General features: G+C 56.5%; 1 protein-coding gene across 3 annotated transcripts in view; it reads right to left on the bottom strand.

Moving 5' to 3' along the window:
* Positions 1-2,969: 2,969 nt before the first annotated feature.
* The window catches only part of SLC29A1 (solute carrier family 29 member 1 (Augustine blood group)), a 13,418-nt gene continuing 4,299 nt past the window's right edge, over positions 2,970-12,088 (bottom strand). The window contains exons 2-14 of one of the 3 annotated variants that reach the window (XM_008068684.2): positions 10,157-10,263; positions 8,924-9,006; positions 6,868-6,949; positions 6,547-6,749; positions 6,292-6,431; positions 5,898-6,032; positions 5,715-5,812; positions 5,493-5,571; positions 4,966-5,063; positions 4,637-4,745; positions 4,312-4,397; positions 3,771-3,970; positions 2,970-3,363 (exon numbers count right to left, since the gene is read on the bottom strand). In XM_008068684.2, coding sequence (XP_008066875.1) covers positions 3,252-3,363; positions 3,771-3,970; positions 4,312-4,397; positions 4,637-4,745; positions 4,966-5,063; positions 5,493-5,571; positions 5,715-5,812; positions 5,898-6,032; positions 6,292-6,431; positions 6,547-6,749; positions 6,868-6,949; positions 8,924-8,952 — 1,371 coding nt within the window. In that variant the 5' untranslated portion in view covers positions 8,953-9,006; positions 10,157-10,263 and the 3' untranslated portion in view covers positions 2,970-3,251. The remainder of the gene's footprint in view (positions 3,364-3,770; positions 3,971-4,311; positions 4,398-4,636; positions 4,746-4,965; positions 5,064-5,492; positions 5,572-5,714; positions 5,813-5,897; positions 6,033-6,291; positions 6,432-6,546; positions 6,750-6,867; positions 6,950-8,923; positions 9,007-10,156; positions 10,264-12,088) is intronic. The other 2 variants (XM_008068683.2, XM_008068682.2) reach the window with 2 other exon arrangements.

The following is a 12,088-nucleotide window of genomic DNA, read 5'->3' as shown; positions in this document are numbered from 1 at the left end:
AAGGTAGAGCAGGCTAAGGTCAAGGTCTGAGTTTTAGTTCAGACTTGGTCTTTACTTGCTCCATAGCATGAGCTACAGCAGAAATGCAGAATCATCTTTGTGAGTCTTATTCCAATCCTATGGCCATGACCTCAGGCAGTTTCTTGATACTCCTCTGACACATTCAATCCTATTCTGCTCCTCCTCAGACACATTTGACACATTTGATAGTTCTTCATTGCCCAGAGAAAAAACCTGAGTTCATTGCTATGCCACTAAAATCCACACTGGTTAGGCCTCTGTGTCCCTTGAGTGCACTCCTTGATAAATCCTGCACTGCAGCCTGGTCACCATACTCAGTGTCTCCTGAAATTCATATTTTACTCACATTCTCTATCTATCAAAATCCAAGTTAACTTTCAAAGTCTGGTTCAAGTCATTGTACTCTATCCTCATTGTCAGAATAAATCATTTCCTCCTTTGACTTCTGAAGTCTTAATCCCTTGTATCAGTAAGGATCTATTCAGGAGACAGAAACCATACCACCTATTTGGACAGAGAAAATTTAATATAAGTAATTCTTGCCAGGTGCAATGACTTACACCTGTAATCCCAGAGTTTGGGGGCCAATGAGAGAGGAGTGCTTGAGCCCAGGAGTTTGAGACCAGCCTGAGCAGCACAGCAAGACCTCGGGACTATAAAAATTATTATTAATAATAATAAAAATAAGCCGGACTCGGTGGCTTAGCCTGTACTCCTGCGCTTTGGGAGGCTGAGGTGAATGGATTGCAGAGCCCGTGGGTTTGAGACCCGCCTAGGCAGGCGAGACCTCATCTCTACAATAAATCAAAAAATTAGCTGGGTGTGGTAGTGCGTGCCTGTAATTTCGGTTACTTGGAAGCCTGAGGCAGAAGGATCGCCGGAGCCCAGCAGGTCGAGGCTGCGGTGGCCGGGAGTGGCCACTGCACTCCTGTCTGGGCGACAGAGTGAGACTCCAACTCAAAAAAAAAAGTGACAGAAAAGTCACAAAATTCCCAGAGCTCTGAGATGCAATTGCAGACTGGCTATTGCTGGTAGAGGGTGAGGAAACATTTGGATAAACAGACGTGTACTCCAGGGAAAGGGACCAGCACACCCCTAAATTTTTCAAGTTATACTCATGGCCACATGTGGGACTGACTGGAAGAGACCTGGAAAAAAATCTCAAGGCCAGGTAGGAAATGGTAAAGAGACATCAAGAAGAAATTCAGGGTCTCTGAGGGGCCACTGGTGCTGAGGAAGGGACCCAGCAGGGCTCTCCGTGTTGGGGCACAATGGGGAAATCAGGGAGGACGCAGGGCAAGAAAAAGCTCAGGTTGTAATATTCAGCAGGACTCACTGCCAAATAGCACTGCAGACCGGAGGAATTCTCAGGGAATGCCTCAACTTCTGAACCTGATAGGGAAAGAGTCTTTTTTTTTTGAGTTGGAGTCTCACTCTGTCGCCCAGACCGAAGTGCAGTGGCCGCTCCCAGCCACCACTGCCTCGCCTGCTAGGCCCCGGCGGTCCTTCTGCCTCAGTCTTCCGAGTAGTCGGAACTACAGGCGCGCGCTACCACGCCTGGCTAATTTTTTGATTTATTGTAGAGATGAGGTCTCGCCAAGTTGCCCAGGCGGGTCTCGAACCCGCGGGCTCAGGCAATCCATTCACCTCAGCCTCCCAAAGGCGTGGGATTACAGGCTGAGCCACCGAGCCCGGCTGAGTCTTGTTTTTGACCACCTCAGATATACACTCTGGCTGGACAAATTAGTACGTGGACTTCAGTTCCCAATACAATGGTACACTCAGCAACCCCATTAGGGCTTCAGAGCTCAACACGGAGTCTTAAAACTGTGCTAACAGCCTTTAATGAGGCCTGAAGCTTTCAATTAAATCACACTCCTGTGAGAAAGGAAGCCCTGACAAAGGTGCCACAACGTAGTCAGGGATCAGTGAGCAGCCCGGGCTTAGCGGAACACCAGACTAAAACACGGGCAGTGTGGAGCAGGGCAGCACTGTACCCAGGCCAGAGCTCTGCCCCCACTTCCAATCAGGAAGTCATTCCAGAAAGGGGTCCCAGCAGTAGGCCTCCTCCACTGAGGCACTCTCATAATCCCCTATCAGCCTGCCCCTCCCCAGGCCAGAGCGTGGGCTGAGAAAGGGAGGGTCTGGCTTTAATGTGGGGACACATAGGCCCCTTGTTCCCCAGGAAGTCTGGCAGGCTGAACTTTGGTGTCAGGGCAGGATGCCAGGTAGGGGAGAAGAACCCTCAGGCCTCAAGCTCTTCCTGCCCGGTGGTGTGGGAGTACAGCCAGGAGCCGGTCAGTTTTGCAGAGTTCATTTCTGGGGCTGAGGACAGAGTGGGGGAGGGGGGTGGCAGTGAAGACAAAATAAAGACTGGGAGCTGTCCCCATCCCCTGTCCTGTGAAAGGACGAATAAAGAGCAAAGAAAACTTGGCCGTTCTCAGTCTGGGCCAACTGTCCTGGTGTCCTGGCTCCAGGCCTGCCCCTTCTCTGTGGTCCCAGCAGGGCGCATTGCGGTCCCCCTGAGGCCAGGAGGGCTACCTACCCCCTCACCTTGGATCCGGGCCTAGCCCCAGGCCTGGCCAAGGCCCAGCTGGGTCATGCTCATCCCACCAGACTCAGGCTGCCAGCCGTCTATCCTCCCCAGGGCATGAAGCCATGGCTGGAGGACACAGGGAGCCATGGAAAAACAAAAACAAAACAGATTTATTTAATCGGAGAGCCTCAAGGCACCTGGTTTCTGTCAAATGTAAAAAACACAATAAAACAGCAACTGTATGGGGTGCATGAGAGTAGGGACTAGGCTCAGGGAGCTGGGGGAGGGGAAGTGGAGAGAACAGGGCAGGAGGCAAATCAGATCAGACCATACAACGGTCAATCCTGGCCCCGGCCACCCCTGGTACAAACAGGCAAACATACAGACTGACCAACAGACACACCCATGCTCTCAGAGTCCAAGGGCCTCTGCTGTCCTGCTCAGGCAGGGGTCACCCAGAGCGGAGTGTGGAGAAACTCCAGCAGATACAGAGACCGAGCCCCCTCCCACAACCCTGACCCTCAAGCCCACAACGTCCCTGCTGTCCATCCACAGCCGCTTCTTCCCCAGGGCCTGGACTTCCTGGTCCGGCACAGACTGTGAGAAAGCAGAAGTTGGCTAGAAGAATAGACCTCCAGACCACCCCTGCCCACCCCAGGCAGGCAGGCAGTGCAGTTCTTCTGTCCATCCATGGTCACACAATTGCCCGGAACACGAAGGAGAAGAGAGCCCCCAGTGCCAGGCCCAGACACAGGAAGAAGGCCATGATGGTTCCTGCTGTTTCCGCCTCGGCTGGCTTTACTTTCCTAGGGAGCAAAGGCAAGGCTACCTTAGGACAGCCCTGCCCCTGCCCAGAGCACCCAGGTGGAAGGAGGGCTGGAGTGAGGAGACTCGCCTGAGTACCTCATTCTGCTGGCCAACCCACTGTAACTTCCTAATCCTAGCCTGGCGTTTCCTTCTCGGGAAACATGTACTGGGGCTGTCTTTCACTCATCCTGACAGTCTCCCTCCCGCATCTCTACCTAAGCCTGGGCACCCTACCCCTCCACTACCCACCACTACTCCCTCAGCCTTGGGGCCTGTCCCCAGCCATCTCCCCTCTCAGCTCCAGGAGCAGGGACTCTCCTCTTGCCCTCTCGCCCTCTCCTGAGGGTCCCCCGCCGGATCTAGGCCCTGCCTGAGGCCATCAAGTTCCCCACCCGGTCCCACTCACTTGGGTCCAAAGCACATGCAGAGGCTGGCGAGGTAGCCGTTGGAGAAGGCAAAGGCGGCCATGAAGAGGATGAACCAGGCGTCATGTTTAAAGACCACAGGCAGGTGGCGGCGGGGCAGGACGTTGCAAAGCAGCAGCAGGGGCACGAATGCCAGACGGGCTAGCACCAGGCTTGGGAGCCAGCGGCTGTCCTTCCCAGGCTGTGAGACCAGGCAGTGTCTCAGCCAGGGTGGTCAGCCCCCAGGAATCCAGGGGCCCCGCAGGACCTGAGTTGAAACCTCAGAGCCTGGCTATCTCTGGGGGATACTGGTTGAGGGGGGCACAGCGGAGCCTTCTAGAGTGATGGAAATTGCCTACATCTTGATCTGTGTGGTGTGTGCATATACACGTGGACTCATTAAGTTGCACACTTAAGACTTGTACACCTAACTGCACAAAAGGTATGTCTCCCTCACCACCATCCTTTCTTGGGTTCCCTTTCTGGGTCTCAGGCTGGACTCTTCCCTCCCGTAGGGGCCTGGTGGCCCCTTCCTCCACTTACCCACATGAATACAGCTGTGAGGCTCCGGCCCAGCCAGTCAAAGATATTGAAAGTCAGGAAACACGACACAGGAATGAAGTAGTTTGCTGGAAGAGAAGATCAGGGGAATAACCATAGACCCTAAGAGACAGATATAGCAACCTTGACCCTCACTGGGTCTCAGCTTGCCCAACAAAATGGAGAAGATGCTTTCAGCCTGGGGAAGGGCAAAGGAACCCAGGGAAGTCTAGAGGGGGAGAAGGTAACCTAGGCCCCCTCACTTCCCCATTCCCAGCCCAGCTCGGGATCCTGTCTGGCCCCAGCCTAGAACCCATGGCCTCCTCACCCCAGGCACTGGTGCCCGCAATGCTGGACTTGACTTCAACAGTCACGGCCGGAAACATCCCAATGGTGATAGTGAAGATGAAGCAGACAGAGAAAGCCAGGACTGAGATCTGGAGAGAAGGGGAAGGAGGTTCACCCACGTCCCTGTGTCGTTGTGGTGGCTGCGCGTTCAAGAGCCAAGATCCCTACCCCGACGTGCACACACACACAAGAATCCAGGAGAGTGGCCAGCCTCAGGTCTGGAAGGGAGGAGGCAAGTGGCAGGCGGGAGGGAGCAAAAGGAGAGAAAGAGCGCGAGGGGTGGAAGATAGGACATCCTGCCGCACGTACACTCTTGAGGATGTCTCTGATAGAGTGGCTTTTCTGGGCAGGCTGAGGATTGGCGGCTGAAACTGCAGACTCCTCTTTGCCTGGTCTTAGCTCCTCTCCTGGGGAGTGACAGTTGTGAAAAAACCTTCAAGTTGTGGGGAGGACAGAAGATGACACCAACATTCCCCAAAAGGGCTGGGGCTAGCTGGACACAAACATCCTCTTAGCCAGTTCACAGCTGTAACCTAGCTTCAGTCCAGATCTCCCCTTGAAATCGCCACAGCTCAAATCCTGCCCTGACTTCTCCCAGGAGCCTCCCCGCCCAAGAATTTGAAATTGTCTCCCACTGCCTTCAGTCCAAATCCCTCAGGTGTTCAAGGTCATCCAGGATCTGTCCCTGTTCTGTCTTTCCCAGCCCTCATTTCCTATTGCCCCTGGTGGTTCAGGGCTGCCAGTTAACACAGGGCACTCATTCTTGCCCTCTGCTCGCACTGCCCCCCGCCTGGCATGCTGTCTCCTCCACTCTGGCCTCCTCAGACTCTTCAGACCTTTGCTAATGAGATCCAACTTGGTCTCCTGTTCCCCAGGCCCTTCAAGCTTGAGTTGCTGATAATAGCGGTAGAATTCCTGTCAAGGAAAGGAGACGGGAAAGTGGATTCAAAGGTAAAATCTCCAGAATTCTGGGCTCCCCATGTTTTGGCCTCAGAACACCCTTAGTCTGCAACCCCAGAGCTCCATACCCCAAACCCCAGCTCCCTCCATTTGCTCACCAGCCGGGGCAGGCCCAGGTAACAGATGATGGTCAAAATGATAACGACACAGGCTGTGATAAAGTAGCCGAAGGCACTTTCTGAAAGCTCCGAGCCACCTGGGGTGGTGTCAGTGATCAGAGACAGGCCCCATCCTCTCCCCCCGCCACCACTAGGGCACTGGGCAGGTGGACCAGGACTTACTGGCGATGGCGCAGATCATGGCCACCGAGGCGAAGAAGCCTGCTAGGCCCTGGCCACTCATGATGGGGGCCGTGTAGCTGGCGGGCAGGAGGCCGGCCAGACCGAACAGGCTGCCTTGCAGGATGGCACCAAACGCTAGGGGGACAGGGTGGGCATCAGCAGGGGAGCTGGCGCTGGTGGTTGGGGGTCCGTCATTCCTGCTTTACTGCCAGTGAGTCTGGATGCTGAGCTGCCTTTCTCTCTGTCCCCTCCAACCCTGGCCCAGGCCCGCTCAGGCCTCTGAATCCCAGCTGCCCACAGCATCCACTCCCTCTCTGGCTGACCGTGGGCCTGATGGAAGGGTGGGGTATGTGGGAGGGTCTCAGCCCCAGGCTCCGGCCTGGCCCCGGCTTACAGTTAATGAGCATGATCTTGATCATGGTGATGATGAAGAAGGGTAGCGCGTCCATCTGTACCTTCACCAGGATGGCAGTGATCAGGAACACCAGCAGGATGGCCACCAGGCTGCCCAGGATCCGCACAGACTGGGGTATCCTGCATGGAGAGGTGAAGGGCGACCGAGAGGGGTGGGCAAGGCCAGGGCTCAGCCCAGGGGTGCAGGAGGCAGTGAAGGCCAGGCTGGGGCGGCTGGAGAGGGGGCGGGGCTCACCTCTGATGCAGGAACGAGTTGAGGCAGGTGAAAAGCAGCAGGGGCAGCATGGCACACAAGGTCATGACATTGTTGAAGATGGCACTGAGAGAGTTCCGCTCTGGCAAGGGTGCTGCGGGGGCAGCTGAGGGCTGGATGTCCTTGCTCAGTTCATCTGTGACCAAGGACACATTCTGGGACATGTCCAGGCGGGCAGTGAAATACTATGGGAGTTGCAGAGAGGAGTGTTGAAATCCCTCTCTTCCTGTGCCTAGAGGCACAGACCCAGCCCCTGCAGGCCCAAGGGACATGCCCCATAGAGCCCAGTCCCTCCAGCCTCACCTGAGTGGCTGTCATAAAAAAATTCCAAGGGAGCAGCGTCCCCAGACCCAGCATGAAGAAGATCAGCCAGACAGCTTTGTATCTGCAATGGAAGAGGGGCCAAGTGACCCACCATCCCACCCCTCTCCCCAGATCAGCCCTGGGGAGACCCCTCCCTCCCTGCCTGTCACTCTCCAGCTGTGCCAGGGCACAGGGCCTCGGTGTTTGTGTCCGGGTGCATGTTCTCTTATGGGTGTGTATTGGGGGGGGTCATCCTGGGATACAGAAAGGGTCAAAGGGACCCCAGAAGGATCCACTGGAATTCAGGGAAAAGGGCCAGGGTCGCAGGACTGAATGGCATGGCTGACAGGACCTTGGTTCTCAGCCCTGAAAGGCTCGGGGGACCCTGCAGGCTGGGAACCAGCATGACCCACACATCCGGAGATGGTTTTGGAAGTCCTGAAGGGCTGGGGGCGGGCGGGTGACTGAGAAAGCAAACAGCAAGCGTCTTCCACCCCCACCAGGCAGGCTGGGAGTGATTATGCTGTCTGGGCAGGGACTGTGTGGCTCCCCAAAGAGGATTCTGAGGTCAAGAAACTCCCAGACTATTCTGGACCTAGATGGGCGGGCGGGCAGGGTACCACTGGGCCACTGGGAAGTGAGGGAGCAAGAGCTGTTTTTTTCCTGGCCCAGACAGAACCGGCTTTGTAAGTCACACCACCAGGAGGTAATAAGGCCACTAGACATCATCTGGGCCCCAGAGTGTAAACAGGGACCGCCCAGCTTTGGCCAGGGCTATGCCCCTTGTGCTACACCTCAAGGCCTGTCTGGGACAGGCCAGCTGCCCCCAGGTAGGCCTTGTCTGCAAGTTTTGCAGTCTGACCCCTCCTGTTGGATCGCTAGATTTGTCTGCAAATACCTCCAAAGTCAACGCCAGTGTTCTTCAGAGACAGCAGGGACATAGCCCAAAGCTGTGAGGACACAGGCCTGGCCAGAGCACAGGAGCTGGCCCACTAGCAGGTCTCACACAGTTATTACAACTGCAGCCCCCCAGCTCTCTCACATACACGCTCCCCTTGAAGTAGAGAAGCTCCAGGCTTAGTTCAGAGGCCCAGAATGGAGGGAGAGACTCGCAGCTAAGGTCACACAGGGTAGAGGGTCAGATGTAGCGCTGGGGAAGGAGCGAGTACAACAGGGTGGGTGGAGGTGGGAGTAGGTAGCAGGGAACTGCCACGGGAGAGGGAGGCTAGGAAGGGGCAGACAAGGCCTGGGAATGGAGAGGGACAGAGAGCCACTTGAGGCCTGGACTCCCTCCATCTCCAGCAATTCCTTCCTCTACCAAGAAACCACTTGAGGTGGACACCCTTACCTTTGCTTTACAGGTAGGGAACTGGGCCCAGAGGGATCAGGCTAAGTGTTTAAGGACCCACAGGCAGAAGTGGCCTAGTTTAGTGGCCTCTGGCACAGGAGGGAGATGGAGTGGGCAGGGGAGACGGAGTTGGAGGGCAGGACAGAGCCTGACACCTGGAAGGCACGTGGCCCCCAGGCATCATCTCCTCAACTTTCATGGGTCCCAGGCCCCTTGAGGAAACGAATCAAGCTATAGCCTCTTCCTAACGATCACCACTGCAAGTCTAACTGGAGGGAGTTCACAGGCACCAGGGCCAAGAAGTGAGAGGAAGGTCAGGTCAGGGACCCGGGTGGGCCAGGTCATGTAAGGTCAAGGCCCCATAGTTCTGCCAGATGTGCTCTGGAATGAAGGGCGCTGCCAAGTGTCTCCCCACAGTGATGGTGGGAGGGGCCGGAAGCTGCTGGCTGGCTGGAGAGCAACAGTGGAAACACTGACAGTCTGGGAAGGACCGTTGCCCACCCTCCCCGGCCCTCCCGCCGACACCTCAGGCAGCATCAGGCAGCATCGGCCAAAGCATGCACGGTCCCGCCCCCGATGCAGATCTTACTCAGAGCTACCTGGCTGGAAGGCCAGCCAGCAGTGGCAGCCCCAAATTCCAAAGAACACCACACCCAGCCCCCTGGAAACCCATCCTCTGGATCCACAGCCCAGTCCCCCACCCCTTACCTGTCCTGAGGCTGGTGACTGGTTGTCATGGTGATGGTGTTCTTGGTTTTGCCTGGCTGACAGCTCCCTCCCCCTGGTGCCTGCTGGGGGCAGGAGCAGAAGCAGTGTGAGGCGCTGCCTGGGCCCTGCTTCCCACAGGCCTCCTTAGACTCTTGGGGGGAGGAGGAGGCAGGGCAGACAGAGCAGGCCACCCAAAGAGTTCACAAGACCCCCTACGGGCCCTGCCCCTCAGGACCACTCTACTTGATCCCCACCTGGCCCCTTGGCCCAGCAGGCTGATCCTGCTGGGCCCCCTTGCCTGCTCAGGCTCTACCTGGCTTCCAGCCTGGCCGCTGCCACCGCTATTTTTATCCAGCAGCCGCAGCAGTTTATAAGCTGGGAAACGGGAGGGTGGAGAGCAAGAGGGAAGGAGGAGAAAGTATGAGGGAGGGAGAGATAGTCAAAGAAGGCAGGGAAGAGGACGAGAGGGGTCAGGGACAGTGATGACAAAGGAAGCAGGGAAGAAAAGTGGAGGAGACAGAGCAAGGAGGTGTGGGGCGGGGAGGACACGAAACAAACAGATCCACAGGAGCGGCGACAGCAGGATGATGAGTGTGGCCAAGCCAGAGTGGCTCCCCGCATCCCTCTCTGCAGCCCAGCCTCACTCTGTGGCCTTCCCCCCACCAGATTCATGGCTGGGGTGGGCTCTGGAGAGCCTGTCCCCTCCTGAAGGTACCCCAGACTCCAACCTCCCTGCTGGTGGCACCTTGACTTTTCTTTTCAGCCTCTGCCCAGGAGCTTCCCAGTTCCCGGCTGGTTTTCTAAGAAAATGTTTCACAATGGATGTGGGGACACAGGTCTTCCTATAGCCTAGCCTAGCCAGACCCCCAGCCCCTTCCCCCAATGCTGGCCCCAGGGTCACCCAGTATCCCCTTAGTTCCTCTCTGAGTAGTGCCAGGCCCTGTCCTCTTCCTCTTTCTGAGAGTGACCTTGAAAGGAAGACTGGAGGGGTGGGGGGGGGCACAGTCCCAGAGCTCCTAGCCTTCCCCCTCTGGGCCCTTCTCCTGTTCCCCGGTTGTGTAGGGGAGGCCCCTTGGCATCAGCAGCAGATCAAACAGCCTTCCCGCTGGCTGGCATGAGAAGCCAGGCAGACAGGCACCAGCACATCCCCCACACGTGGGCTTAGCTCTGGGACTAGGTCTTGTTGTTTGGAGTGTGAGACAGGCTTCCCACCCTTCCTGTCAGGGCACTCACCAGATGCCCAGACTCGCCAGCAGGAGGGTTGGAGCAGAGGGGGCCTGGACAGTCCCTCGGAGGTACTACTATTCCAGGCTCAGGAAGCTGGTCTTGTCCACGGGCTCCTTGGGTGTGGGTCCAGAATGAAAAAGGTGGCACAGGGCATATCAAGAGAGAATCCCTCAGGCCTGCTGGGGCCCCATTCTGAGAAGCCTAGCATGCAAAGAAGCAGAAGCACACCCAGGAGATAAAAAGCTACCCCTGTAGCTAGGGAGATAAGAGAACACAGCGTCTCAGCAGGGGAGCTGAGATGCAGGTCTCACAGGTGCAGCCACCCATTGTGCCAGGACCCACCCAGAGACAAACAGACACAACTGGACACCCTGAGACCCTCAATGGGGTCCCAGTAGTTCCTAATAGCTCCTGTCAACCCCTCTCTGGGTAAGCCCTAGACCCTAAGAAGGTCTTCCTCAGCCCCCAGCCCACACCTGGGCAGGGAGGGGAGGTGCAGGCCACCCCCCAAGATGGAGCAGAGGGATTTATCCTTGCAACAAATATTTACCAAGGACCTCTGCATGTCTGTCAGGCACTGTTCTAGCCACTGGCATAGAGTGGTAAACAATGATATTGACATTTTCAAGAGGGATGAAAGCAAGAGGGCAGAAAAGCCTCCGCTCTTAGTTTTTAAGTAGGTAGTAGGGAGGGGTCCCCCTGCTTCTTACCCCATACCCTGTGTCCCACCCCACACCCACAGGCAAGGTTCTTGGCGGTTAAGAGCAGGTGCAGCTTCAAACTAGATGGGAGACTGCGGTGGAAAGAACAGCTTCCCTTCCCCTTAAAGAAGTTTTAACTTCTGCCCTCCCCCTAGCTACACCCTGCTCTGTCTGTTCTCAGCAGTCCCCACCCCAGTCTTGGGCACAAATCTACTCCATGGGCAGCCCCTGCTCCCACCCAGATCCTAATTCTCAGCTGGCAGCCTGGGTGTTTTGTTCTTGTCTGCCTTTGCCCAGCAGCGATCAAGGGTCTGATACCAGCTCACAGTATCTGGTGTTCCTCTAGCCATGCTTTGGCCTGCCCAGGCGGTGCCCTGAAAGCAGCTCCCAAATTGAGATCCTCCCAGCCCCCAGACCTTCACCCTAGCCTCTAAACATCCCTGTAGTAGCATCAAATTCTCCATTTCCCCGGATCCCATATGGGGCCAGCCACTACTGGCAGATCCCCTTTCTTTTTCTCACAACCACACATAAGCTAGTATGAGATTGTTTCCACCAAGGCTCAGAGAGGTTGAGTCACTCACCTAAGGTCACAGGTGAGGTCACTGGTGAGTGGGGGACCAGGACTCAAAACTCAATGTACAGCTTTTTCTAGGCTCCTTCCAGGATGTGGAGGGAGCTAGAAAGGCTGCTTCCCAGCCAGCCCTGTAGACTGGGAGGTGGGGAGGATTCTGCTCTCACTAAAGGGAAAAAATGAGGCGGGGGCCAAGATGATTCCCACCTGACACGATTGCACCCCTCTCCCACCCCATCACACACACACATCCTGGCATGAGCTCAGGAAGGAAGGCAAGTTGGAGGGTCTGGAGCTTACCGGGAGGAGGGGGCCAAGGGGCGGCCACGGGGTTAGAGAGAGGCCCCGGGAGGGGAGAGGGGCAACGGGAGATCAGCCTTTACCCGCAGCTGCTATCCCCTGGGAAGAAAACCTGTGGGGGGGGGGTGTCGTCGTCCTTTCACTCATTTACTCTCGCAGTAAATGAGGACGCGACCGGGAGGGAGAGCCCAGGGACACGAGTTTGGCCAGTGCAAGGTTCAGGAGCCAGCTCCCCCACCTCCATTCGCGTGGCTCCATCCCCAAACCCCTCACCAGCCAGACAGCGCGGCCCTCCCCTACACCCACAAGAAGATCGATTGGGATTAACGGGCCACTCGCCTGCCCCTTGCGGAGGTCAGCGCG

This window comes from Carlito syrichta, unplaced genomic scaffold (assembly GCF_000164805.1).
Source record: "Carlito syrichta isolate Samal-C Ts95f unplaced genomic scaffold, Tarsius_syrichta-2.0.1 Scaffold311474, whole genome shotgun sequence".
NCBI classification, from domain to species: Eukaryota; Metazoa; Chordata; class Mammalia; order Primates; family Tarsiidae; genus Carlito; species Carlito syrichta.
This window is presented reverse-complemented; position numbering and strand designations above follow the sequence as displayed.